Source organism: Amblyomma americanum, chromosome 8 (assembly GCF_052857255.1).
Source record: "Amblyomma americanum isolate KBUSLIRL-KWMA chromosome 8, ASM5285725v1, whole genome shotgun sequence".
In the NCBI taxonomy this organism is placed as follows: Eukaryota; Metazoa; Arthropoda; class Arachnida; order Ixodida; family Ixodidae; genus Amblyomma; species Amblyomma americanum.
This window is the reverse complement of record NC_135504.1, coordinates 72,491,276-72,517,521: the sequence shown is the minus strand read 5'-3', so window position 1 is coordinate 72,517,521 and position 26,246 is coordinate 72,491,276. Positions and strand designations below refer to the sequence as shown.

Sequence of the window (26,246 nt, the reverse complement as noted above, 5' to 3'; positions counted from 1 at the left end):
TGGAAAAAACAAAACCATTTATTCCGAAAGAAGTCCACGAGAGACCGATAGGTGATAGCACATGTTCAGAACTTTTGAGATGTACCATTTTTGGTGCTCTGATGGTTCTGAAGACAGTAGTGCAAAAACATAAAAATATATCATTGCCTAGCAAAGCAAGAAGAGATGACCACAACAAAGCAAGAAGAGATGTGCTTTGTCATTCGAAGTGCAGGCCACACCACTGGTAGCAAAACTCCCAAGGCCTTGTCTGCCGCACGCTTGCTTTGGTGTTACAGATGTCGACGAATTCTGCTCTTGCTCACATGAAAGGATTACCGAAACAATTTCCCCAAAATACAACACGTCACTATACTCTTGCCACGGCCAAGTTGTTACAGGTTTCTGTTACAGGTGGTACATCCTTTGTCAAAAATATACAGTCCACTGGACTTGCTTCTCTGCCATACAATGTGGCTCGTTTTGCATCACTACTAGCGTTGCAGGTCTCTCAAACATGAAGTAACCTCTTGTCCCCAAACTTTCGAAGCTTAGGTATTCCACGCATGCTGCTTTAATGAAACAATGCAAGGTTAAGAAAAGTGTAGGAGCAATACGTACCTCATCACTTGTCATTCCATTGCAAAAATTTTTGAGCTATTTTCATTAACATCGAAGATATTGGTGATTAAAAATGAAGCTCCTCCACTTCCCCCTCAACTCACGCATACCAATGCACCAGCAGAAAATAAACAAAACGGTTTGGGACAGTGCCTTGCCCATGATTATGTCACGCGGCAATGCTTGGTTTATGTACATCTAGCGGGCACCCAACGCTGGCAGTCTGATGTGCTCAAGGCAGCTCGCTCACTTGTCTTCAGGAACAACATGCCTGAGTTCAATACCCCTCACCAACCATTGCCTTTACAGCCAAAGACACAAGGCATGTTCACCTCCAGTGGTGGCGCCAAGGGGAGGGAAGGTGCCACCCAAAAAAAATTTACATACCACATAAAAAAATTTTGTTTCCTTCAGATTCCTATGAAGAAGTCGCTACCTGATAATGTAGCCCTGGAATTGTTGCTGTAAATGAACCTGTCACCTCTGCATTCCAATTACTTCATACGTTCTGACTTTATAAGAAAGCAATGCCAAAGACAAAGCATCCCTACTCGAATTTTGAAGAGCCCCATCCCCCTGTTTTCCCCACCTTGCTATGAGTATCCAGGCGCCATCCGTGTCCGTCTTGGGCAAATACAACAGACACGGTGAATGAATACAGAACCACCAAAAGAAAGATGTGACAGTGGCAAGTCAGAATCACGTGCATGAAGACAACGACCTCGCTTGCGCACACCCTACAGGTTTACGCAGTTAAACAAGCAGACTACTTTCGCGGCTACAGGAAGTGTGCCCACAAGGTATATGGCTGCCGCAGCTGACGTGAATGCAAGCGTCTGACGGCCTGTCACCTACCATGACATCATCAGTACTTGTGGTGCGCACTCTGCAGAAAATAGATCCAAAAACCATCACTACACAGTGCTCCATTGGCCTGTGAATTTAAGAAATCGTGTCTTTTTTTAAATAATATTAAATTTTTGGTTCCATTCCAAGAACTCATAAAGTGAATGCTCAAAACCATTCATTCTACACATTGAACAAATTCACCAGCACGCTTCAAAAGTGTTTCAGAGTCCCTTTAAGCTCCAAAATGCAGTTTAGTAGGAAATGCTTTGGCCTATAGTATTTTGGCACAGCCTGTATGTAGTACACAATAGTCTGATCAACACAAAATATACGTAACTTCATGTTCAACATAGTTATGTATACTTTCCTTGAGATCTTATGAAATAAATGCTTTGGCCCCTAGCAAATCAACTGTAGCACATAGTTCAGAATGGCACTTCTCCTTCATGCACCAAGATGCTGTCAAATGGTTCTTGATTCCCCACCCTTTACAGAATCGAACACAGCATCTGAAACACGACTTAGTGCATGGATAGTGCTTGTCCAACATCCCTGTAGCTAAAAGCAAACACCCCAGTGAATTTTCTTTGCTGCTTTTTTACACCGCAGTGCCACTCCTCACTCCACTCCTCCCTTTTATGCTTCGAGATTTTATTAGCCAATCAGCACTGCATGCTGAATCATGCAGAATCAGCACCTACCCAGCATTACGACAAAACACTAAATGCACAACAGATGAACACGGCAGTCAAGGCACTGCTCACTTTACAAATTGCAACTCGCCGCATATGGCACTCACTACAGGCTCCCGGAGTTGACTGCACTGCCTGTGACAAGTGCAACAAAACAGCAAATAAATTTGTTTTGCTTGCTCAACTACTCTTTTCAACTCGCTGACGCTTCATGTCTGGTTCATCGTTGCAGTCTTTGACAGCCACTGCACCCGCTTCAGAAGCAAGTACTTGGTTGATACTTTTGTTGCTGAAGTTGTTCGGCACTGACTTGTTTGCAGTCTTGTCCTCTGGACGCTTCACAACGAGCTCACCCAGAAGGCAAGCACCGGTTACCGATGACTCAAAAGACAGGAAGGAGACGCCTATTTCTTCGAGGATGGCATTTGGCACATTGTTTGTGTCTTTCACGTGGTATTTTCTGAAAGCAACAGTCGAGATACTCAATTCAAGGACCGTGCGGAATGATTCTAGATAGTGCACTTCAATCATGTTACTCTCATTCTTTAGGAAATGATGAACAGTGTTAATTTGCCTTTCCGCTCACTTAATGCTTAAACCTGAGCTCTCTAAGAAATAAAATTGGCTGGCCTTCCTGGGATGACTGGACTGCTTTGCAACATAAGCAGTAGATGCATACATTCACAAAACTCACATGGAACAGACAGCTAACTCTTCTCAGTGACAAAAACAAATTGTGCTCACATGACACTTAACCACACAAGCAAGTTACAACAGTTAATAACATGGCTTCAAGGTCATGCATGAGAGATTTGTGCAGTTTTCCTGGAAACACATGACAGATACGACACTTCTTCACCAGCCTTTCCAGTATCTCTGTTTTGCTGTTATCAAAACTTCTGGCACTATTCCTACTGACAAACTTTTCAGCCTCTGCCACAGCTGTTACGCCAGCTTCTGAGGCACGTGGAAATGCAAACAATGCCTGATCTGTGAGCTGTGAGGCCAGTGGGCACTGAGTATACTCTACATTTTCTCAACACTGTTTTAAGCGCAAGAATACATAGCGCACACATGCACCACCTGGCTATGTCGCTGGATGAGAATGTGCCATTTGTATTTTGGAGATCTTTGAATACTGCTGTCACACGAATGCCTCCAATCCCAACTGAAGTTCTGAATGGGCTCGACATGTGATGGAGCTATATGTTCCCACTTAATCCCGATTGGCGAGCTGGTCTCCTAAATGCCAGGTGGCACTATATGCACATATAGCTACAGAAGTGGCAAACAAATGGGTTTGTAATCAAGTAAATGTTAGCAAAAAGACCTCGAATAAAAAATTTCACGGCTGTGACACAGTTATAACAGGGTCCTTCACAACAGCCCGTAAAAAATTCAGGGGAGCACTTAAGCCACCTTATGAGCATCAAGGCAAAAGTCTTTCTGCCGTCCTGCTAAGCTCTCCAGATCGCTCCTGACACTCCTTTAATTAATCAATTAATAATAGTTCAGTTGAGTTTATTTCCTTATGGACCCCTATTCAGGGGTATTACATAAGGGGTATTACATTACTTATTAATCAATTATGAACATTGATTAATTGATTACAATTGTGATGCCATGGTAATTACCTGACATTCATTAATGGCCAATTGATTATGTGAATTATTGATGACTATTGATGACCTTGGATGACATTTGGTTCGATTGACAGGTGGAGCGGACACTTCTGGTACCCGTTTCCTGCGGACAGGTCTTGCGCACATTGATAAGGCAAGAAAGGCTTTCGCCTTAAAATACTGTGCCGTCAGCACGTGCACATTTGCCACCCACTGCTCAGACAGGCAAGTTGTGTTTTTAAGTTTTACAGCTCTATGTGTGTTTCATTTCATTGTATCCAGCCTCGTATTCTCTTATCTTGTTGCTGCTTACATCACATTCACAAATGTTTATAGTTTTGTATAGTGCACACCTCGTAGTTCATGGTTCTTAATGGCATCTTTCTGGTGTTCGACTCTATCCCTGCATTTATGAAGAACGAGTCACTGTCAGTTGCAGCTCTCCACCACAACTTATGGGGCTGACAGGTGCACCTAAACTATGCACCCTGCCCACGAGTGCACGACACTTCCACAGGCTCATATGATGCCCCTACTTCTTGAAAAAAAAGGTTCATTGTACTGTATTTTCAGCCTGCATTTTAGTGCTTCCCGAGCACAAGGGCAACAGCCTTTGAACTAAAATTGAAAAGCTCGATAACACTCGTGGAAGCGGTCAAGCAGGACTGGGCTTGATCCTGACTATTTGTGCATGTACAAACACCAGATCTGCACAGAGTCCGATATTGACTGACTCAATCGTAACTGAAAGTGCCTGGGCGACAGCAGTATAAGAGTCCTGTGCAGTGTTTCAAAAACACCTGAATATTCAGCACCCCATAAGTCAATCTATGGGCCCCAAAAAATTTTTTCACTGATTCTTTGCTTGTTACCCAGAACAGCATATGGTCAGAAAAGGGGTTTAAATTATGATTCCTACATTGCCAATAAACACCGCAAAATTTAAAGAAAGAATGACCAAGGCTCTTAATATTGCTAAGTGCCACAGGCCACACAACCGCTGTGATTTAAGAGGCGCAGATAATTTAGTTCCGAGTTCGCTTGTGTTTCTCACAAACACAGGTGGTGTGTAAAACACTGTGTGAGACACACTATTCAAGAGTGAATGCCTGTAAGGGAAACAACGTGTGCTACCCAGTGAACCAGCCTGCATAGTGTGGGGGGCTGCCAGAAGTAATGCGTCTATTTCGCATTTACATTCTTTTAGCCAGAAATAGAACATGCTCAGGCAACACTTATCACGCTGTGGTATAGGCATCATTTAAAGCAGCCTCAGGCACTGACGAAAATGGGCCAGAAAAGTGTACAGAAATTTCACCTGCTTGAAATTTCACTTAAGCCCACCCAGCAGCCTAAAAAAATGGTTCTGTCCAAACGTTACTCATCATCATTATGAGTCCGAATACATGCACTGAGGAACAAAGGCCCCTCCTCCCTGGGCTCCAATTAATATCTCTGTCCCGAGTCAGCAACTTCAGAAGTGTACCAACAACATTGATGCTTATGATGATGATGACGATGAACTTTCATGCCGCAAGTGCAGTTTTGGCCAAAGAGCACCATGGCACAAGGCATTTCGCACTACTCAAGGTGGGGATCAAAGACCCACTTTCCAAGCATTTTACTCGAGAGCAGCCGAGCACCAGGTGAGGGCAAGATTGTAAAACTGCACCAGTGGCTACCCAGCCCCACAGAACTTTTAACCTCACCTTTTCACCGAACTCTTTGACAAAGGAGGACTGGACAACACGAGCTCTTTGCGTTAGTGTTTTTCAGTGCTCGTGTTGTCCAGTCCTCCTTTGTCCTTGTTTTTTTGCTCTTGTACATGATTGTAATGCACCAACTCGCTCAAAGGCCTGTGCTCTTGTGTGCTCTACCACAGTCCATTTTTCTCCCTCTCAATTTAAGCTAGGGTATGATTATTGCGGGTTTGTTCTTTATTCCACAACGCTTTTTTTTTTCTTGTCTCAAGGTAGGTCATCTCTCCGTGATGTCCAGCAAAACGCCAATGCGTCGTCCCCCAAACTGGACCACACCTTTTGAAAGTCGATAATCCTTGCTTACTACGCACCTTGTCTGCCAAGAGCATTTGGATGCATCTGGGCCGCCATCAGTGGAAAGTTCTCGCGTCGCTTCATACGCCTCGCCGTCAGGCACAGAGACCGTGACGCCCAGCGACAGCTGCTGCTTCTTGCCCGATGCTGACCGAACGCTCAAGATGAGCGCAATGTCAAGCTTATCGGAGCTGCCCGGGTACAGCTGGAAGGTGTAGCTGACACTCAGGGAGCCCAGCGGGATTTCGCAAGCAAACAACCTGCAAAGGAATGCGTGCCACACTCTATCACGTCAATCATGTGACAAAATCTTGCAAGCTACAGGGCACTGCGTAGACCAGCTCAAGCACAAAATCATCGGCGTCCATAGTGCAGACCTTGGCTGCATGCCATGAAGCTGCAATCCGATAACATCATGGCCCATTTATCTTTTGAATGGGAGTTCCAACCGTGGTGGCACACTCAGCAAACTTGGCAGAGCGCCAAGATTCTGTGCACCCTAAACAGAAACATCAGTGGCAGTTACAAGCTTGGTGCCCAGCTGTGCCAGAGTGTGCTTATAAAGCCTCTGCACACAAGGTCGCCTTTCCTTTTCAGCCCAGTATTGTAGTGAACTCGTTGCGTCCTCGCAACCGACATTTCCATGTTAGCTGAAGTTCAGATAAAAAGTGCTACAATTTGTTTTAAATAAACAAGTTAAAAATTACTGATTAAATAGAAAGTATAAAGCTTACAAAATTAAGCCCATGAGTACATAAAAAACATCAAGAGCAGCATCAGAAGCTGTGGGCACAAGAAAAATGCGAAGACCAACCAAGTGAAGAGTTTAGGAACGGTTGCAGCACTGCGGATGCACAAAGAAAAATGAAGTCTGAAAAAGCATTTCAAATTTAGTAACAGTGCGAGCATGCCGAAAATAATTTTACATTAAACACAAGCCTAACAACAAGGCTTGCTTTCAAGATGCTACAGGATACAGGAAACATAAGTTGTCCAAAAAAAGCTCCCCGAGCCTCAGGCACCACAAACATGGGGCAAAACACCTACTGCAGAAATGAACTATGCAGGACTCAGGACAATAGAGATATGGAAAGAAACTAACTGAAAAAAAAAAGGCATTTGCAGGTTTTAGAGGGGTGTGAACACAAAAAAAAAAAATGGGGCTAAGAGGAGGCAAGAGGTGACTGCCAAGGCAGCTGCAATCTATGTTAAAATGCATGCAAAGTAGAACTGCCACCTAAGGTACGGTCAAACTCCATTACAATCAACGTTACTACAATGAAACTTCAGCTACAATAAAGTATTTTCAAATCCCTGTTGGTAAAGCAACCATGGAAATGTAATTACCATATTTCCTCTAGTCTAACATGTGCCCTATATATAATGCACATCAGTTTTTGAAGGTCAGAAAAAAAAAACAAAGTGCAATAACTTTGATTATAACACACTGGATTTTCATGCTTCGATAAATAAATGAATATTTTTACTTGAAACACCCAACCTTCACTGCACACACAATGGTGTCCCGCCAGCACGCGTACCCCGCCGCATCCATCACCCCTTTTCAAGTTTTCAGGTCATTTGCCCACACTGTGATTTTTGCTGCTCCCTATTTTTTTTCCCCATGTAGCCGAAGAATCTACCTACACCCATCTAACCATCCACCTTCGTAGCAGGTGGTCTAGTCACGTTTTATGCAATCCCTGTCACATGGTCAAGGGACTCTGGGGAGAAATTGAAGTTGGCCTGTGTCGACAGATTAACACATTCACATGACAAAGAGCCTCGGTGCACGGAAAACGGAGCTTTTAGTAACCAGATAAGGCATAAAAATAAAATACAGGTACCTCCATTGCCAGCCGATGTTACAAGCAAACTTCAGTACTGTCAGGACAGTTTTTTGTGCACAAATCCTATAGACTAGGCGACACCATCAATCACTTCTAAAAGGCGACTGACATGACTCGGTATTGACATCACAAGTTAGAATCAAGTGGCAGCATAAAGAAATCTTTCATTTTTATTTCTAACACGCTCAGCAATAAATGTGCATTTTGGTGCTGATGAAACATCATAGCCAGAAAGAGCCATAAAATAAAATTGTACTGACAACAAAAATTCAATATAGACGTCTTCAGTGTCCTTTTAATATATAATACAATGAAATGGATCTAGAACAATGAACAATGATGCTCCCACAGGGAGTTCTTTCCTGGAGCTATCGTTCAAGAAAACTATAGTTCAACCCTGCTTTGCCAGGTTCCCGGAACTGCTGCCTGACCTGAAGTAAGGGCTGGCCTCGGGCTTTGTGGTGTCAGGGGTGAAGCGCAGGAGGAGGCAGCCACCTCCATTGTACGCTCGTTCCGTGCACACCTCGGCCACTCCGCAGCCGTCGCAGAGCGAGTGCCCCTGGTCCCGAGGCTGGAGCTGCTGCTGGGACAGGTTGAACCAGGCTGCAGACCTTACCACCTGCACTGACATGGCCATGTGAAGCAGTGTTTTGTTTGCTTTTTTTTGTGTGTGCACAACCAGCAGAGCTGTGACATCACTCAACGCTGCTTCTTATCGAGTCTAATGCCCTGTGCACTGTAAGAAAGAAGCTTTAATGCCATGCACCTCTGGCAGCTCTTACTCAGCAATACTTTTTTTTTTTACTTTTACTCTCAGCATTTCTTGCATTCTATGCATTTTGTTTCTTAGTGTATTCTACTGAGTTCAACTATTCTATAGCCCCTTCTCTGCAAAGTCGCGTGATTGATTGATCATTGATTCATTGATTGATCGATCACTGATTGATTGAATGGTTGGTTGATTGATTGGGTGAGTGGGTGGGCAGGTGAGTGAGTGAGAGAAAGAGAGTGGGTGGCAGCTCCAGAAAAAGCATGAAGAAGCTATTCAGTTCAGTTCCAATTTTTAAAACATGTCCTCCATTTTTTACACATGTCCGGCTATGTTTGTTCAAACACAAGCAACCTTCCGTGACGCCGTTTTTATTACTCGCGTTTTCAGTGCAACTCTTGGTGTCTGAGACATCACTGTAAGATTTATAGACACAGGCAACTTGTCAAGTCAGTATATTAACACGATAGCGCTAAGGAGCCCATGTCGCAAAAAAGCACAGTGTCGTCGTTGGCATCGTTGGCCGTGAGCGAAAAACCCATGAATATATCTCGAGAAGTAACGTAGGTCCACCTAGGTCATGTGGCCCCACGGCATCATCACAACCTGCCCACCGAATTGTGAGCAAACTGCCACCGAGGCAGGTGGCCATTAAATTAATGACTGGTCGCTAGAGCTTGCTCGGGAAGAGCAACCTGAATCACACAAGCCCCACCGGAAGTAGCACCTGCCATCGATAAGCAGTGGTGGATCTCTTAACTGCTGCACCACTGTGCCAGGAGTTGTACGAGGACTCCCAGCGATCTATGAATGCAATAATAGAGAATGACCAATTCCATATATATGGCCATTAACCCAAACGCTATCGCATCGTACCCTTAAGGCAAAGCTTAAGTGTCCCCCAAGTCCCCTAAATTAAGTCAGCATATTCATGACAGCATGGCTAAAAGTTATGTGATTATGCAACGCACACTTGCATAAATGAGCACTGATGATGCTGCTCAGCGTTTTCTCTGCATTCTTTAATGAAACAAACGCTCTAAAGCAGGAGTCAAAGGTCAACTGGCATCCTGCACAGCCACATGTGAAACATACAACCATAATCGAAATTCCCTTGTACTATCCCTTCATGCAGTAAACGAATGGAATGAGAATGGCTGACCTCCCCAGCTTTAAAGAGTTTCTCGCCGAATCCCTGACAGAAACTTGTGCACAACGGCAGCGTCTTGACACGCCACTCAGGACAGCAGTGCTCCGGGAAGTCCCAGAACCTGCACAAGTTCCAAAACAACGTGCGCACTTCAGGACTCTTGCAGAAGTCACCACAGATATTCCACTGCCCCCCAACAGCCAGTTCCACATTTCCAGACACTGCACTGAAATCTCATTAATCTGACCTTCAACGAGCCAGAAAAAATAACCGAATTATCTGAAAATTTGAATTATCGAATGGCACTCAAAAAAACTGCCAAAAGCCATTAGCGTCGCAGTAATTTTGTGCAGTGAACGCCTGGACGACGGCTGTCTACATGTCAGATGAAAACCAAGTAACAACAATGATTTTTTGCAGTTTCAACAAATGCTTTGCTTTGCGCAGGTAGTCAGGAGTGTCGAAGAATCACTCCAAAATCATAAAGGCCTTTTCGGCCCTTCTTGCAGTGCGATGCAGTAGCTGTGGCGCCTTTTCACAAACGGCCCTGTCACATTTTGAGGATGCGTCATCGCACAGACTGTAAATAGTGTGTTTCAGTGCAGTCGAAGAATGGAAGAAGCATGTGAATGCAAAGCGAGGGGAATATGCGCAGGTGTTAGAATGGTGAATACCATTTCAAAATAAATATAAAAGACCAGTGATGTGCCAAGCAGCATCCGAAACGGCACAACTGGCTGATGCACGCACCTGATGGCAGCCGTGGAATGGCGTGAGGTTAAGTGCAACCAAAACTATGCAGCTGAGCTAAATGTCAGCAATGGGGGACTTTCATTCGTCGTTGCACCTACCATGTCGTGCATGCCTGAGGTGCGTGGGCACTGTTGTTTCATGCCATTCAGGTTTGGGGAGGTCTTTTTGGACAATCACTGGCTGCGCAGGTCGTACCTCTACGCGGCTCCCCATCCAAATTAACCAATCTGAGTTTGTCCATGACCAAATCTGACGCCTCAGACTTACTTGGGCGTCAGCCGGGCCTACGCTCATAGTTTGAATTATCCGAATTTTCAAATTAACGGAGGTTCAATTAACGAGGTATCACTGTAGCGCTAAGTTTCACTCTGAAATTCAGCTTGACTGACTTGATCCCACCAGAGAGTGTAGCACATTTCAATCTATGGTATCGCTAACAGATGGGGCAATAAATAAAACTGGCCCTCAAATTCTGGTCAATGCTTCAAATATCAAGTATAGAGTAGGCAGAACTATTTATTTTTGTCTTCAACAACAGTCATTAAGACTGTTACGCAAGGCCACGAAGCTACTGTGAGTGCTGGCGCTGTAGAAAGTTTGTGCATGAGCTGATTTCACGTCAAGCTGTTGGCTTTAGACTCCTCTGAGTACATACTTGTGTAAATGCTTCCCTGCAACATTTCTGGGGGAAGTGCTGGGTGCCGATCCCTGCACCTTTCACCAAACCACCTTTTTACAGACCACGTTCAGCTGGGCATGCTTAAAGGGATCCTGAGATGATTTCATTGGGTATATTCCAGAGCAAGAGATCTGTAGTGGTAGTCTTTGTGGGTATTCGAATCAAATTTGAAAGCTCTACATGAACCCTGTTATTTAGAAATAATTTTTAAAAATCGCTGCTCGCAGTAGCTAGCAACCGATTAGGGTGATACCTCGGTTGCGAGCTACTGTGAGCAGTGATTTTAAAAATTAGTTCTAAACTATAGGGTCCATGCAGAGCTTTTAAATTTGACTCGAACACCCACAACGACTACCTCTACACATCTGTTGCATTAAAATATTCCCATCAAATTCATCTCAATGTCTCCTTAAAATGCTGTGCAGTAAATTTAACCTTCACTGAAACTTACCGGCACTGATTGGCTGCAAATTCTTTCTTGTCTTGGGTCTCGTACACCCAGCCGGCAGCAAAGATGGCTGATGACAGGCCGTACTTGCGGGCTACTTCAACTGACTGGAAATAAAATTTGAACTTACAGCGCTGCCAGTCATTCCTAGCAGTGGACACATTACAAGCAAATTCAGTTTGAACTTTTTCCTACATCCAAATTAAAATTTACGCTACCTTTATCTATCTCTGCTTTCAAATTTTGATGTCTGTGTTATTATTTTCTAGAGTAAAAACTGATCATGTGATATTTGCGTTTTAATAGCAGCCATAAATTACCAAAGTTCTTGATCCCAAACGGGACCCCTGACTACACTTCTTAAATCCCTGCCACAGACCTTGTAAAATTTTCTCTTACTTTTTACATTCTGCAGTCTTATCAGTTTCACTACAAGGCACTAGCTTAGTCCTCTGTTACAAGGCTCTATCTGCACAGAGTGAAGGTTGTCACAAGTTCCTGGCCCAATATAAACGCTCTTTTGCTAATAACTATTTGCAGATCACAAACAAATACAAAATAGAAGCAGACACACTTTCAGATTACGCAGATACACAAGACACCACAAACTCGTTTTGTCTGTACACAGTGCTTTTAGAATAATCATAGCATTATGGCCTCTCAACAACCAAAAAAAAAGTTGAGCCTGAACATAAACACCGAGCTATCAAAATGCAGCTAAATGTTTTGCAGCCACATGTTCCTGATACAAACTGAAATTCTCTCCATAAATTATACTCTTTTGCTTAAATACTAACGCTACTTGAAAAACAGAATTTTTATTAACTGAAAATAATTATTATACATGATGTGTTCAGTTTAAAACCTTGCATATCCAGATGAAAACTAGATACGCTGGGCCTTGGGAATACAGACAGCTCTGCTACAGAATGTTACCAAAAATCACCCAGCACTTGTGAAACAGAAACAAGAGTTTGATATGGACAACTCCAAGATGCAGTAAGAAAAAATTGTGCAAACACAGCAATCTAATCACATACAAGGCCCCTAGTTTTGATTTAGCATTTCTTATGGAATTGTACATCAGCCGCCACATTCTCCTTCTTGATGCTGTTGTCGTTACAGACATTAGTAGGAACAACAGTATGACAAAAAAATTACTATTTTATCTTATTCACACGAATCTAATGCGAGGGGGAGTTTAGAAACTCAGGAAAAAGTAATATTATTACCGTTATAATGCAATCTCAAACCTTCGGGCCAACCATAGCTAAGGGTGCCCCAAAAAATGCAGATGGCATGCTGAAATATAGAGGCACCGAATAATAATAATAATAATAATTGGTTTTGGGGGGAAAGGAAATGGCGCAGTCTCTGTCTCATATATCGTTGGACACCTGAACCGCGCCGTAAGGGAAGGGATAAAGGAGGAAGTGAAAGGCACCGAATAAGTCAAACTATTTAAGAGGCAACGCTTCAGATGAGCAAGCCACAATCAAATCAAGCCATTTCTCTAATATTGCAATGCACGCAGCCTCCCAACGCAGCAGCAGCCTACGCCCCCTTCGGGCTGCCGCCACTCGACGTTTCGGCTGCCGAACCCTGCGCCTGTTTGTCCTTCTTTGCTTTCCTTGCGCCATTCAAATCTTTCAATGCCTTCTTTCTCAACAACCTGTAGCTACCTCCTCCATCATAAATTTGCGTGTCACGCAACTTTGCCCCAAAGAATAGAAAGCTGTCTTCTTTTAGCGCCTCTCAAGCGTGATGGTCAAGGTCGCTTCAGCTACCATGAAAACGTTGTGAAAAAAAAAAGCACTTTATTCATACCTTGGTTTAAATATAGCGCGAAGTGCACTCTGAAGCATTTTGACATCTCCTATAAAATTTTGAGGATTCTTTGTTCCCAACTTGCAGAATTTAAAATGCTCCATCACAGAAAATTAGGAGCCTTGTGCACACAGATGAAGTCTGCACATGGTTTTCCAATGAGAACACGTAAACTTCAAGGCAGAAATTGGCAATCCTTGCATATGACGAAACTGGCCAGAGCATTCTCCACTCAAGCTCCACAGATCCTTCGCAGTCCATGAACACACTTCCACGGCTTGTGAAACTATTGCCCTCTGAAGAAGCCTCTTAAAAACAAATGGTGTTCAATAAGTTTTGCCTTCTGGACTAAACCTTCCTTGTTGAATGATGGGATTAAAAGATGCTGCACTGGACAGAAAGTTTGGAACGTCTTTTTTTCCCAGGAGCCCATCATTTTTCAAAGCGGTCACCATGAACAGCGACGCACTACAGCATTTGGTGCACACTGCCCTCTGCATGTTGTCAGACGTTTCTTGCCGTTTTTCCAACATGACAAAACATCTATAGGGCACACGCTTTATGTTCCACATACAGATCACCAATGCAGTGCGCCACTTTCTCTCATTATTCTCTGATGCCATCACGAGACTAGTGCACTGGCCATAGTAGGTGCATCACTGTTGGTGGGGGCTAGTATATCAAAAAGCGCAGTACTCCTGGGAAGAACTTAAGAAACTTTTATTTGAAACTTAACGTCTTTCATCACCCCATATTTCAATTACCCCGGTACAAGACGACCCTGCAGCTGCATGCACTCACTGAAGTCCAACACATGGCTTGAATAGTGCCTAATCAATGCCTTGCGTACATACTTCAAGAGCAACAGTTGAAAATGCCTGTGTCGCAACACAGAAGCCCAGTGCATGGATGCATCATCCCAATGAATCTGTGCCACATATTCTGAATGCTTATTTTGTGCACATCCACAATGCAAGCTGAGAAAGGGGTCATAATTATTTGAAGAGCCCATGCGTTGCGCAACCCTTCTGGGCCCAACCCCCTGAGGTCGTCAACCACTTTCTACTGCTGCTCAAACCCCTTTCCATTCGTATGTAACTGAGAATAATTGTGCCAAAGCATTCTATGCTGGAGGAACATACATGCAAGTCATATGTCAGCACCTGATGCCACTTGTTGCTGCCTTCTCAAAGATGATATCAGCAACCAAACACACTTCCTCTAATAAACAGTAAAACTTCCTCCAATGTACAACAAAACCCACTGCTGCACCTGGCAGCAGCGGGTCTCCAGCCGGACAACCCATCCTCATACATTGCTTGGACGCAGGGGCCACATCACTGCTCTCTCCTCGCCCTTATTAGGTCGGCCCACCTTTTCTCCTTCATTTAACATGCCACCCACTCTTTTCTTTTCTTTCTCTTTTCTTCCCAGCTGCCCTTCTGCCCAGACCCAGAGGCAATAAACAACGCTACCAAAAAAAAAAAAAAACACTGCTGCTTCAGAACTGAAACAAAAAAAAATCTTCCTGTGCTTCTACTTGGCTTCAATGCACCCCCCCCCCCCCCTCCCCCCCACTCTGAGCCTCTTTGCTGTATTCACTAAATGAGCACCGCACACTCTACAATCTGAAGAAAGAGAAACTACTTCCCTAGCAACAGTAAAAGTACCCCGACTGTGCTGCACATTCCGTGGCATCTACAAATGCCAATTGTTCCATTCGCGCTAGCCCTTCATTTCTTTGCAATTCGCTTCCCCCCCTTCCCCTCCTGGAAGTATAGCACCTCAGCTGTTGTGGTTTTCATGGTTTTAATGACTAGTGGCCTCTTCAATTGATTTGGCCACTTGGGCTAGTTGGTAATTGATCATTGTAATTTAAAGGCGCCAAAGCCACACACGCACGAGAGAAGAGAATGGGACAGAGTGCCTGGCGCTCTGTCACGTTCTCTTCTCTCGTGCGTGTGTGGTTTTGGCACCTTTAAATTACAATGAGACATCAAAAGCACAAGCTAAGCCCCACATACCTTGAATGTCTCATAGCCGCCAGTGTACTTTGTCTTGCGTGCAAACACGTCAATGCCAACATAGACATCACTCTTCCGACTGCCAGCACGGTCCACAGACTTCTGCAGCATCTCCTCGGTCCAGTTGTAATTGAGAAAGATGCCATCGCAGAGGTCGAAGAAGCACGCGTTCTTCTCGTTGAGTTCATTTTGCCAGTCTAGCTTGCCATCCAACAGCACGCTGTCGTACCAGATGACCAATGAGCCAGGCACAAAGCGGTGAGTTTCGGCTGTGACGACCTTCAGGAATTCCAAGAGGAACGGGCCACAGCTCTTATCCTGTAAACAGTTGACATAATGACATTTATTTCAATTCACTTTATGCTGATCAAGCAGGTGATTGCTAAAGCCAGCTTGATACACTAAAGCTTGAAGCAAATCTAAATGTGCTGATCTTAGGTCTAGTCGGCGATTTATAGGACTTCTTACCAGAAGAAATTACAATGCTTACAATGCTTTTGGATTTTCAACCCAAATTTTGTGCCACAATAACTTCCGATAGCTACTGCAATATGCCACCAAAATAAAAGCTACTGCAAACAACACTAACCATCTCACTCTCAATGTTGATAAGCTATCCATCAAACTTGTACGAAGCAGCAACAAGGGCCAGCTGAAACGCCACTCTGGACACGAGGCTAGCATCCCTGATGTCGTTGAGGATCTTTGAGCCTGGATCTGACTCCACAATAAAGGTTCCTGAAAAGCCACAAGAAATGCAGCAAGATGAAGTCTTTCATTAACACAGGAGCCTACATTTGGAGAACGTCCATCAAACATGACCTTTGGTTTGCTGTGCAATGCAGACATTCTTTACTTTTTATTGCTGCAGCCCCTGCCCTTGTGAAAGTAGACAGCTACCACATATGATTCATGGAGCCTACAGAAGAGGTGGTGACAAATCTGTAGAAAGCGTCAATACATACCTGTGATCGCAACTTTGGAGTATCTCAGAAGAACACAAAGCCATCACATTTAGCTTCAAAAGTTTGAAAGATATAGGCACAACTCAGTAACATGCTCTAGCAAGTAAAACGGCTAACCTATCAATAACAGCCTTTGATTTAGTACTGCCTCTATGTTTCTGCCCCATAGGCGAGTACCGGTGGAGTACCGATGAAAGGTTGAGGCTAACAAAAAGGGTTCAGCTTAAGTAAAGGACTACGCAGCGAGCTATGGAAAGAAAAATGATAGGTGTAACGTTAAGAGATTGGAAGTGGGGTGAGTGGGTGAGAGAACAAACGCATGCTAATGACATCCTAGTTGGAATCAAGGTGAAAAAATGAGCTTAGGCAGGGCATGCAATGTGAAGGCAAGATAACCACTGGTCCTTAAGGGCAACGGAGTGGATTCCAAGAGAAGGCAAGCGTAGCAGGGAGCGGCAGAAAGTTAGGTGGGCGGATGAGATTAAGAAGTTTGCGAGCATACGTCGGGTGCAGCTGGCAAAGGTCAGGGTTAATTGGAGAGACATGAGAGTAGCCTTTGCCACGCAGTGGGTACAGCCAGGCTGATAATGATTATGATTATGACGATGAGTACTGTCTACCTCCTTAACACTGCTGTGAAATAACACAAGAGCAAGAACTTCAGCTCACAGTAACCACAGTAATCAGTTACATTTCAGATGGAGGAATTGTAATTATTATCAATTACTTATTTTCTGTAACGTACAAGAGTGCAACACAGGCAAGATTTGGGGAAGGTAGTGTAGGGTGCTTGATATCAGTGGTCTTGTGTCGGGCACATCCACATCATGTGCGTATTGAATAGAATCTTGCATATCCCATGAGATGCGCAGAACACTTCTGGTTTGATTTATGGGGTTTAACATCCCAAAGCGACTCAGGCTACAAGGGACGCCGTAGTGGAGGGCTCCGGATAATTTCGACCGCCTAGCTGGAGTTCTTTAACGAGCACTGACCTCACGCATTAAATGCGTCTCTAGCATTTCATCTCCATCTAAATGTGACCGCCGCAGCCGGGATCCAACCAGCGTCATTCAAGTCAGCAGCCAAGAACCATAACCACTGTGACACCGTGGCAGCTCACAACACTTCTTATGTCAGTTAAAATCATGCAGTACACTCGCTATCTTTCGTGTAACAATTTACAAATGGCCTACTAAACTATGCTGAACTATTTGCAATAGGCTGTATGATCTCCACAACCATAACACTGATGATAAGAGCTATTAATATTTCAGGATAACTAAGACAAAGAAACAAAGAACCTGACCAAGCTGCTGCCATTGGAAGGAAAAATCTGTAGAACTACTGGACAAATGAAGCTCATCTTTTGAAAAACAAAGGTATGACGCTACCTATGTAATGTCATTTTCGGAAGTGCTGCAATCTTGTTAACAAGCACACATAGAGATTGATTTCACCTCTCCATGCTGATTCCGAAAATGACGTATATGCACCAACTAGCCCGATATGTCACTCTTCTGCCCACCTAAAACCTTGACACCATGCTTGTGGCCAGCGGAGATCCAGCCAGGAGGAGGGATCGTGACCATGTAGTGTGAGAAGTACACGAAGCTGTCAATCAAGTGCCAGTGATGGAACCGGTAGCTGTCAGACTTGTCACTTCCATGGATGAACCTAGTGGGAAACAAGAGGTAGCCTTCAACATCTGCTGTGGTGAAAGTACAAAAACACATCGCTGACAGCTCAGGGGTGTACGCACATATGTTCATAAATGTGGCATCTGGTAAAACAACCCCTCGTGTGCAAGTGGCAACCCAACGCTGCAGACATTTGCAGAAATGTACAGCCGAAAGAAACAGGAAATAGCACACACTCTCTTGCACTGCACAAAATTATTTATCAACTCTAGTATGGATACTTATGCGGACAAACTATACCTTCATGCATAACTGCAGCTATCGACAGACAACCCAAACCTATTTTCTCGTCACATCACATCACACCGACATTTACTGTACTTTTAAAAGTACAATTAACAACGAACCTTCCAATTATTCATAACAACTATGGTAAAAGAACCATCGTCTATGCTGCTGCCATAATTTAGAACAAGGTTCCAGTAGACTTAAAAACAGGACACATTTCAATCGCCGAACTTAAAAATTTCTACTGATGTGTCCAGTACGCGACACCACAATAAATAAATATTATTCTAAGTGCCTTTCACTTTGATCTTTTTTTTAAACTACTGTATAATATCAGTTAGCGTGACTTCATTTTAAATCAATGTTATTCTAAATGCATTTTATTTTTCACCTTTTTAAATTGTATATATGTAACTATATAGCATATAATTCTGCTGGAAGAAATGTATCCCAAGTGTGTCGCACTTTTTTCCTGTACTTATTGCATGGGCCGAAGTCTAGCCGAGAAGGCTAAGGGCCCAGATGTTTTACATGCATGTTTTACTGACCCCATCCAGCGAAATGAAAATTGAATTGAACGAACTCGATCGCTCTGCTATTTAATTATTATGTTCACGTTTAACCAGCTAGACCACGACTGTGCGTACCCTTCTTCGCCCAAAACTGCGGACTTTCTTCCTTAAACAATTATAAACTTTTCACTTTTTACATATCGCTGCCTGGCATCACTGCAATCTCAGCATACACAACACAACTACGCTATTCGACAGCTAGGTCTAGCCACCCACCTGTCCTCTAGGTAGCCTCCCATCATGTCGTGGCAAAAAAGAATCTTCGGATCATCCGGTTTGCCCCTCTTCACATCTCTGAGCGGTTCGACAGCGCACACCAACGGTTTCTCGAAGTCGAGAAGTTCCTCCAACGTCTTCAACGGGGCGATCTCCCGATCGGCCATCGCGTCTACGTACGTCCGAGGTTTCAAATTTCACGCACAAAAATGACACAAGCAGCAAAACGGAGCAAGTTCTGTGCCACCACGTAGTACGTGCCGCCTCTGTGCAGCCACAAGTCAATTTTGCTGAAAACGGCCAAAACAGCAGATCAAAGCCGGCCGCGACACCGCCAGGTACGATCGACACACCACACCCCGGCCAGCACACGCGTTTGCTACGATCACTTCGGTCGTCACTTCAACCTCGCAATCGAACCTTTGGACGCTGTGATCTTCGTTCTCTACTCTCGCTGTTGGCACGTGTGCGCCGTAGGACTTCGCGCGATCAGACCGGATGCATTGCTGATGCTTTGGAAACCACGAAACAGCCTCACTGCAGATTCGAATGAATGAGTGAACTTTATTCTATCATCATAGGGATCACACATACAAGTTTCGCCAGTTTGAAAATTGTTCGAGAGTTGCGAAGCAGCTGTAGTGTAGAAAACACAAGTGTTCCTACCGCGCGTCACGTAGCGTTAAGCTTCCTGCGGGAGCATATACAGGAACACTACGTACCGGTCCCAACCAGCGGTTGCTGCCGCGAAAGAACAGCTGAACTAGCCTTTTTTTTTTTTACATGGTTGCGCGACGTGATGCACTCCTAGGGTGATTACGTAAAATACAGTAAAAAAAAACGTGCGTTACGGAAAAATTGCCTAACCTAAACTAGTAAACAACTGCTGCGACCTTCCGGCGCTAACAAAACCGAAACTTGGCATCGTCGACGGTTTCGATTTCGATGGAGCGGGGCCATGGAGCGAGACCCGCAGCTGTGGCTCAGTGTTTACGGCGCTCGTTTACTGAGCCGAAGTATCCGAGTTCGAACCCGACCGCGGCGGAAGCGTTTCGATGGAGGCGAAACGCAAAAGGCGCCCGTGAGCTCTGCGACGTCTGTGCACGTCAAAGACCCCCCCCCCCCCCCCCCCCCTGGTCAAAATTATTCTGGGGCCCTCCACTGTGGCACCTTTCGCTCTTTCTTCCTGCACTCTCACCTTCCTCCCTTCTCTTACGGCGTGTTTGGGTGGTTCGTGTGTCGACCGAGATATTTCCTTTCCTCAAACACCAATTTTCAATTTTCACTGGCGCACTCCTAGCGTATAGCGGCAGCTCGGCTGGAAACGCTGATTGTTTAAAAATTTAATCATGCGTGTAGTCACAAACCCGCCGCGGTGGCTCAGTGGTTAAGGCGCTCGGTTACTGATCCGGTGTACCTGGGTTCGAACCCAATCGAGGCGACCGCATTTTTATGGAGGCAAAACGCTAAGGCGCCCGTGTGCTGTGCGACGTCAGTGCACGTTAAAGATCCCCAGGTGGTCGAAATTATTCCCGAGCCCTCCACTACGGCACCTTTCTTCTTCTTCTTTCCTTCTTTCACTCCCTCATTTATCCCTTCCCTATATGGCGCAGGTCAGGTGTACGCCGAGATGAGGCAGATATACTGCGCCATTTCCTTTTCCCAAAAGCCAATTATTATTATTATTAGTCACAAGTGACGTCATGACTCGCATCACATTTTGACGTCACGGTTAGTTTCAGTAGTCAACACCTCTTTGCCTGCTTTAATTGTGGAGGTCCTGGCCCCCGTCACGCAGGCCTGCGTGCCGGGGGAGTAAGGGGCCTCCTTATCTGGTGGAAAATAAATCTGGTAACATCATCATCATCAGTCGGGTTCACGGATAACTAGGGCAAGAGTGGCGGCAAAAGACAATGAGCTCCTGGAATGAGGGCCCACTTAACCATAATCTGCATTGAACATTTTTTCTCTCTCTCAAAACAGAAGTGCCACATCTGGTTAAGGACGAAAAAAATTAGCTGTGACTTAACTACTGCTGAACCTTGTTAGAGAGTAAAAGCTGTGGTGTATCGGGCAAGTAGACGTAGCTTGGCGTCTGCAACGATAAGCGCAGTTCACACATTGAATAGGCAGCGCGCCCTCCCTGCCACCCTTGCAGGTTGCAGTTAAAAATTAATGGTTCATCGCGAGAGGTTGGTCACTCAATGAACACTGCGGCCTATTCTACTGCCCTCTATCGGCGAACTGAAAGTTCAAAGTCAAGTGGTGCCACACCATGGTGGACCAGATATGTTAAGGCATATAGCCACATTTGACCTCTGGCTCACTTGAAGGTCAACCGACAATGCACGGTAAAATCTGCTTTACCTAGCGTAGTGAAGCTTTCGCTTCCAAAAAACACAGAAAAGTGCATTCCATCGGGGTTTGGAGCCAAGTGACCGCAACACGCTTCAATCTCCACTAGGCGCACAAAAGTGAAATCGCCTGAACTAAGGGATCGCGTCCCGGAACTCAGCCTTTAGCAGTGCATGAAATCAAACGTTAGCACGGTTTTTCAGTTTCTGTTTCACAGCAACAGCTGTTAAGCGCCGTTCCTTTTGGCATAACTGGTGGGTGCATTGCAACGAAAACCACTTGGAGGGTGGTTACCGTACAAGGAGAAGGGTATGACGTGAGCGGAGAAGTGCGTATAGATGGTTACCACAGCAACCATCCGGAGAGTGGTTGCCATGGAAGGAGGAGGGTACCGAGAGAGCGGAGGAATCCCCAACAGGAGGATGGTTACTTGAAGGAGAAGGATATGGCAAGAGCATAAGAAGGTGCAGCCGGTTGGCAGTTGGCACAAAAACCACCAGGAAGGTAGTTATCCTCGAATGACGAGGACGGTTACCATGGAAGGAGGCTTTACGGCGAGAGCGTAGGAAGGCATATCCAGATGATGGTTACAATTAACAGCTGACCGCAAGGTGGTGGGTGTGGTGAAAGTGGAAAAATCCCCAACCGAGGGATGAACCATCGAAAGAGGGTGCGGCGGCAGCATGAGAATGTGCAACCAGTATACGTGGTTGCCGTGGGAACCATTTAGAGGGTAGTTACCCTAGAAGGAGAAGGGTTGCCACGGAAGGAGGTTATATATGGCGAGAGCATAGGAAGGCATACTACAGTAGCCATCCGGATTGTGGTTACCATAGGAGGAGGAGGAAGGGTGTGGCAAGAGCGGAGGAATGTTGCTTGGTACACCCGTGGGAGCTGCTGCGAAGTGCGCTGCTCAAGAGTATCATTGGCGGTGGACTGGAGAGGATACCTAGATGAAAAACAACTGTCGACAACAAAGAGAACACGCCCTAAAACTATACAGATATGAGGTTGCTTTCATAGATTGTCTATCACAACATATTGTAAAGTATAAATACCTCAACAGCTGCCGCTGAATCTTGTGCTAACTAATGGCAACCATCCTGACAATTTTTTCACATGGAATTTCGCCGTTTCTTCGTTCTCGTCTTTTCCCATGACAATGCCTACCTACCTGTTGACTACATGAGGAGACCAGCAAAGTCTTCGGGAAGGACGTTTAAAAAAGATACGTCCTTTGCATCTGAATGGGACGATACTAGCAAACGACAGGATACCGCTACACTCAACACGTACAGTGCCTTGTCTGCTCAGCTCTGCATCGTCCAGTGCACTAGTGTCACCATTGCTGTACTTTAGTGATGCACGTTGTCACACTCCAAGCTCATTATATTAATGATGGGGGATAAATTAAAGAAAAGTTAGATGACAGATATTTACAGGCAGCCAACTAGCAGTTCCCACTTTACCAAGTTACATTTCAAGCAAACTGGAGCAAAGACACGGCTACTAGCTGATGCGGTGCCACTGGTGTTCTGCTTCCCATGAGCACCTCCAAAAGGCATGGTACTGCTTTTCCTATAGAGTGTATCAAGTACCGAATAAAGTGCTATGCCTGAATGGGCTTTTATTCGTGACGCTTGGTGCAGCTGACTTCTAACAGTGCTTGTCCTCCATTCCTAGCTCTTTCATGTTGCCCATCTCTCTCGCACTGTACACATTGAAAGAGGCGCATGCTGCAGCATTCGTCGTTCTTGTCAGTCACTTCTCTCACACTGCGCATCTCGAAACATATACTAATGACTAGCCTGAAAGTTATTTTGCATGCTCCTTGTAGGTGCAGCTGTACAAACGTGGCTGTGCTATGGAGTTAGCTGAAAAGCACATCTGGTAGGCAAATGAGGTCCTGAGGTAATAAACATGTTCCCTCACCATCGACGAGACGAGACATTGGCTGCCTGCAACTCGAAACTGAAAATACAACTGTTTAGTGAGCGGCCATTCGAAGGACTAGTGTCTGGGCTTCCGCCATCATTTGCCTTCTCTATGCTAATTGAAAATTTGGTTTTAAGGTCGCTTTAGCACGATGAGGCTTCATTCCACTAGTGCTTCTTTGCACTCTGAAGACAAGTACCCGGCAAGAACGTAATTACGTACGCACCCCTTTATTACAGCAGGGTAAAACCAGCATGCCAGTTTTCTTAGGTTTCTCATATATTACAAGGTTCTTCAAATGATGAGTCATAATTTATTAGTTGAAGGCACTATACAGAAGACTCGGAATAGTGACAGAACAAAATGTTGCTGAGCTAACCCACGAGGCAATTTTAAAATTTACATGTGCAGGGAACAAACGTTGCCTGCTGTTCACAAATGGCATAATAGCGCTGCAAATAGCGTTGCACATTCCCAGCAAAATTTGGGCTGCCTTTGGGAACATATGGCTAACAGATAGTTTTGTCTATTAAACGAAATGCTATGCGGACTAAATGAAACATGAAATCAAGCGCTCACAGAATAAGAAAGCAAGGGAAGATACGGGTGAAGCGAGCAGTTGATCCAAGAGATTGGAGATTTCAATAACACTAACCTTATTAAAAACTGCTTTGTGCTTAGCACACAGATAGAAACAGCATTTGAACATGCGAGATTTCACAAACAGAGAAGGCCACAACATGACATACAGCCCTCTTCTCCGATATGTGGTAATAAGAGGGTGGTATCATGTAATCATAACCAGTGATTTCCCTTGGTTTTCTGAAGGCACCACCTTAATTCACAATTTTTACCTAGAAAGTCCAGCGTAGGCATTGAGCAAAAAATCATGAGCATGACCATGGCAGGTGGTGCATAGACAGCAACCAAGCAGGCAGGTTGGCCACCTAGGTCATGTGACCTTACAGCGTCATCACAGCCTGCCCAGTGCATAGTGAGCAAACTGCCCACCATGACAGCTGACCGTTAAATCAATGACTGGTGGCCCGCTGCTGGGAGCACCTGCCATTGCAGGGCAGTGGTGCATCGATTAACCACTGCACCACTGTGCCAGGAGCAGTTTGAGGACTCCCAGGGATCTCTGAATGTAAGGTAGAGAATGACTCTCTGCAGATATGGGAATTAACCCAATACGCTATCGCGTCATACCCTTAAGATAGAGCTTAGGTGTTCCCTCCAATTTTTTTTTACACAATGGGGAATTTTTCATTTAATAGTGCCAGAAGGACACGTGCACAAAGGGAGGCATGTCCATAGCTGACTTATGGTGGAAGAAAGCATGACTTCTAATGAGAGAAAGTATGGTGACTGTGACGACAGGGTACAGGCTTAGCAGAAGTGCGACCCTCAACTGCTACACCCACTGCAGAGGTCGCTTTCTCCGGCTTGCCTTAGTGCGTGCTTCTGTCGTCGAAGGAAATCAAAGCGACTATTAATCTAGTCTTGTCACACTACTATTTATTCGATACGAGTTCCAGGCACCCAAGTGCACCTGAAAAAAATCAAAGATGCTGTTGAGTTGAAGGTGAAACTCGTCCAGCCAGACAAAACTTGGTGGCTTGCTCATGAGCGATCACTGGTTGTGATCTTGAAAGCACTGCAGCCACTGGTACATGATTTGGAGAGCATTTACCAAGCTGACATGAGCAGTGGAGCTGGACTACTATTCCGGCAAAGTTCAGAAAACTGATTGGTTGCTGCTTTTACATTTGTGGATAGTTTCTTGAGGCCGCCAAGATCACGAAACAATGCCATTTAGGCAACTACGACGACAGAAATGGATGTTGGCTTGCTCATGAGCGCTCACTGGTTGTGATCTTGAAAGTACTACAGCCACTGATGCGTGCCTTGGAAAGCATTTACCAAGTTGTTTCCTTAAGCATTTACCAAGCCATTTCCTGTAGAACAGAAAAGGAGACCAAAGAACACTTGGTTTTGAGGTGCACAGAACTTCACCCAGTCCGGCCCGGAGGAACAGCAACAGACATAGAGAGAGCGCTGGGATTTACTAGGGCGGACAGTCGAGTGGATGAGAAAAGCGTGATATTGACAAAGAGGAGGTTAGAAGATTGGTGGTGGAAGTCAAGGGAGAGGTGAATTTGGAGAGGAAAAAGATAGTGAAACTAAACATTGTAAAAGTGAAACAGAAGGAAAAGGAAAAAAAAATTAACAAGGGGGGATGTATAGGCTAGGTGATGCAACAAGCTGCACCTGATACAAAAGGTAATGCCATAATTCATCCATCCATCCATGTTTGTCCTGCAATTGACGCAACCACAAAGGCAATTGCAGAGCTTTCTGTGGAAGCACTGCCCAATGTACGAACAACAGCAGAGAAGCTTCTTTAAAATGGCACTTCCATGGAGGCATTAACACATGAGAGCAAGAGCTTACCTGATGGATTAGTTAGACAACTGACACCATCAGGTCAGCAGCATCAATAAATTATTGCGATTTTAAGTTGAATAATATACCAACAAACCAGTTTTTCAGTGTGTGTATGTATAATGCACCATAAAGTAGATGCCAAACAAGTTTCAAAAACGTAGTCCTGCTTGTTACTAATGTAACTTTTATCCCTGCTTAATTTCAAGAGTGAACATGCAAAATGAAAGCTTCGAAAATTGTTTTTTTTTAGCTAACCAGGACTTCAATGAACTGTTGTGCCAATGACAAGGCAAATACCACCACACGGATTATTCATATGGAACAGAACATTGAAACCAGTAGATTCACGAATTCTTTCCTGTAGGGGGTGGGTGGGGGTGGTAAAAAGATGTGTGCTAGTTAGGGAGAGGTGAAGCTTAGGTGTCTAACCCATTGTGGGACACATACGTCCCTCTTTTTCCATTGCTACATTGAGTTGTGAGCCTAAAACCACTGCATCCATTGCTTTCA

The 26,246-nt window shown here is 44.7% G+C and overlaps 1 protein-coding gene across 1 annotated transcript; it reads right to left on the bottom strand.

The window, feature by feature from the left end:
* Positions 1 to 19,720, bottom strand: LOC144101904 (cytosolic endo-beta-N-acetylglucosaminidase-like). Its single transcript, XM_077635124.1, is given in 9 exon segments — positions 1 to 2,601; positions 5,835 to 6,077; positions 8,099 to 8,286; positions 9,599 to 9,707; positions 11,470 to 11,573; positions 15,318 to 15,635; positions 15,907 to 16,055; positions 17,811 to 17,959; positions 18,999 to 19,720. Coding segments are annotated over 9 exon segments (1,707 nt in total). The 5' UTR covers positions 19,166 to 19,720; the 3' UTR covers positions 1 to 2,321.
* Positions 19,721 to 26,246: the final 6,526 nt, after the last annotated feature.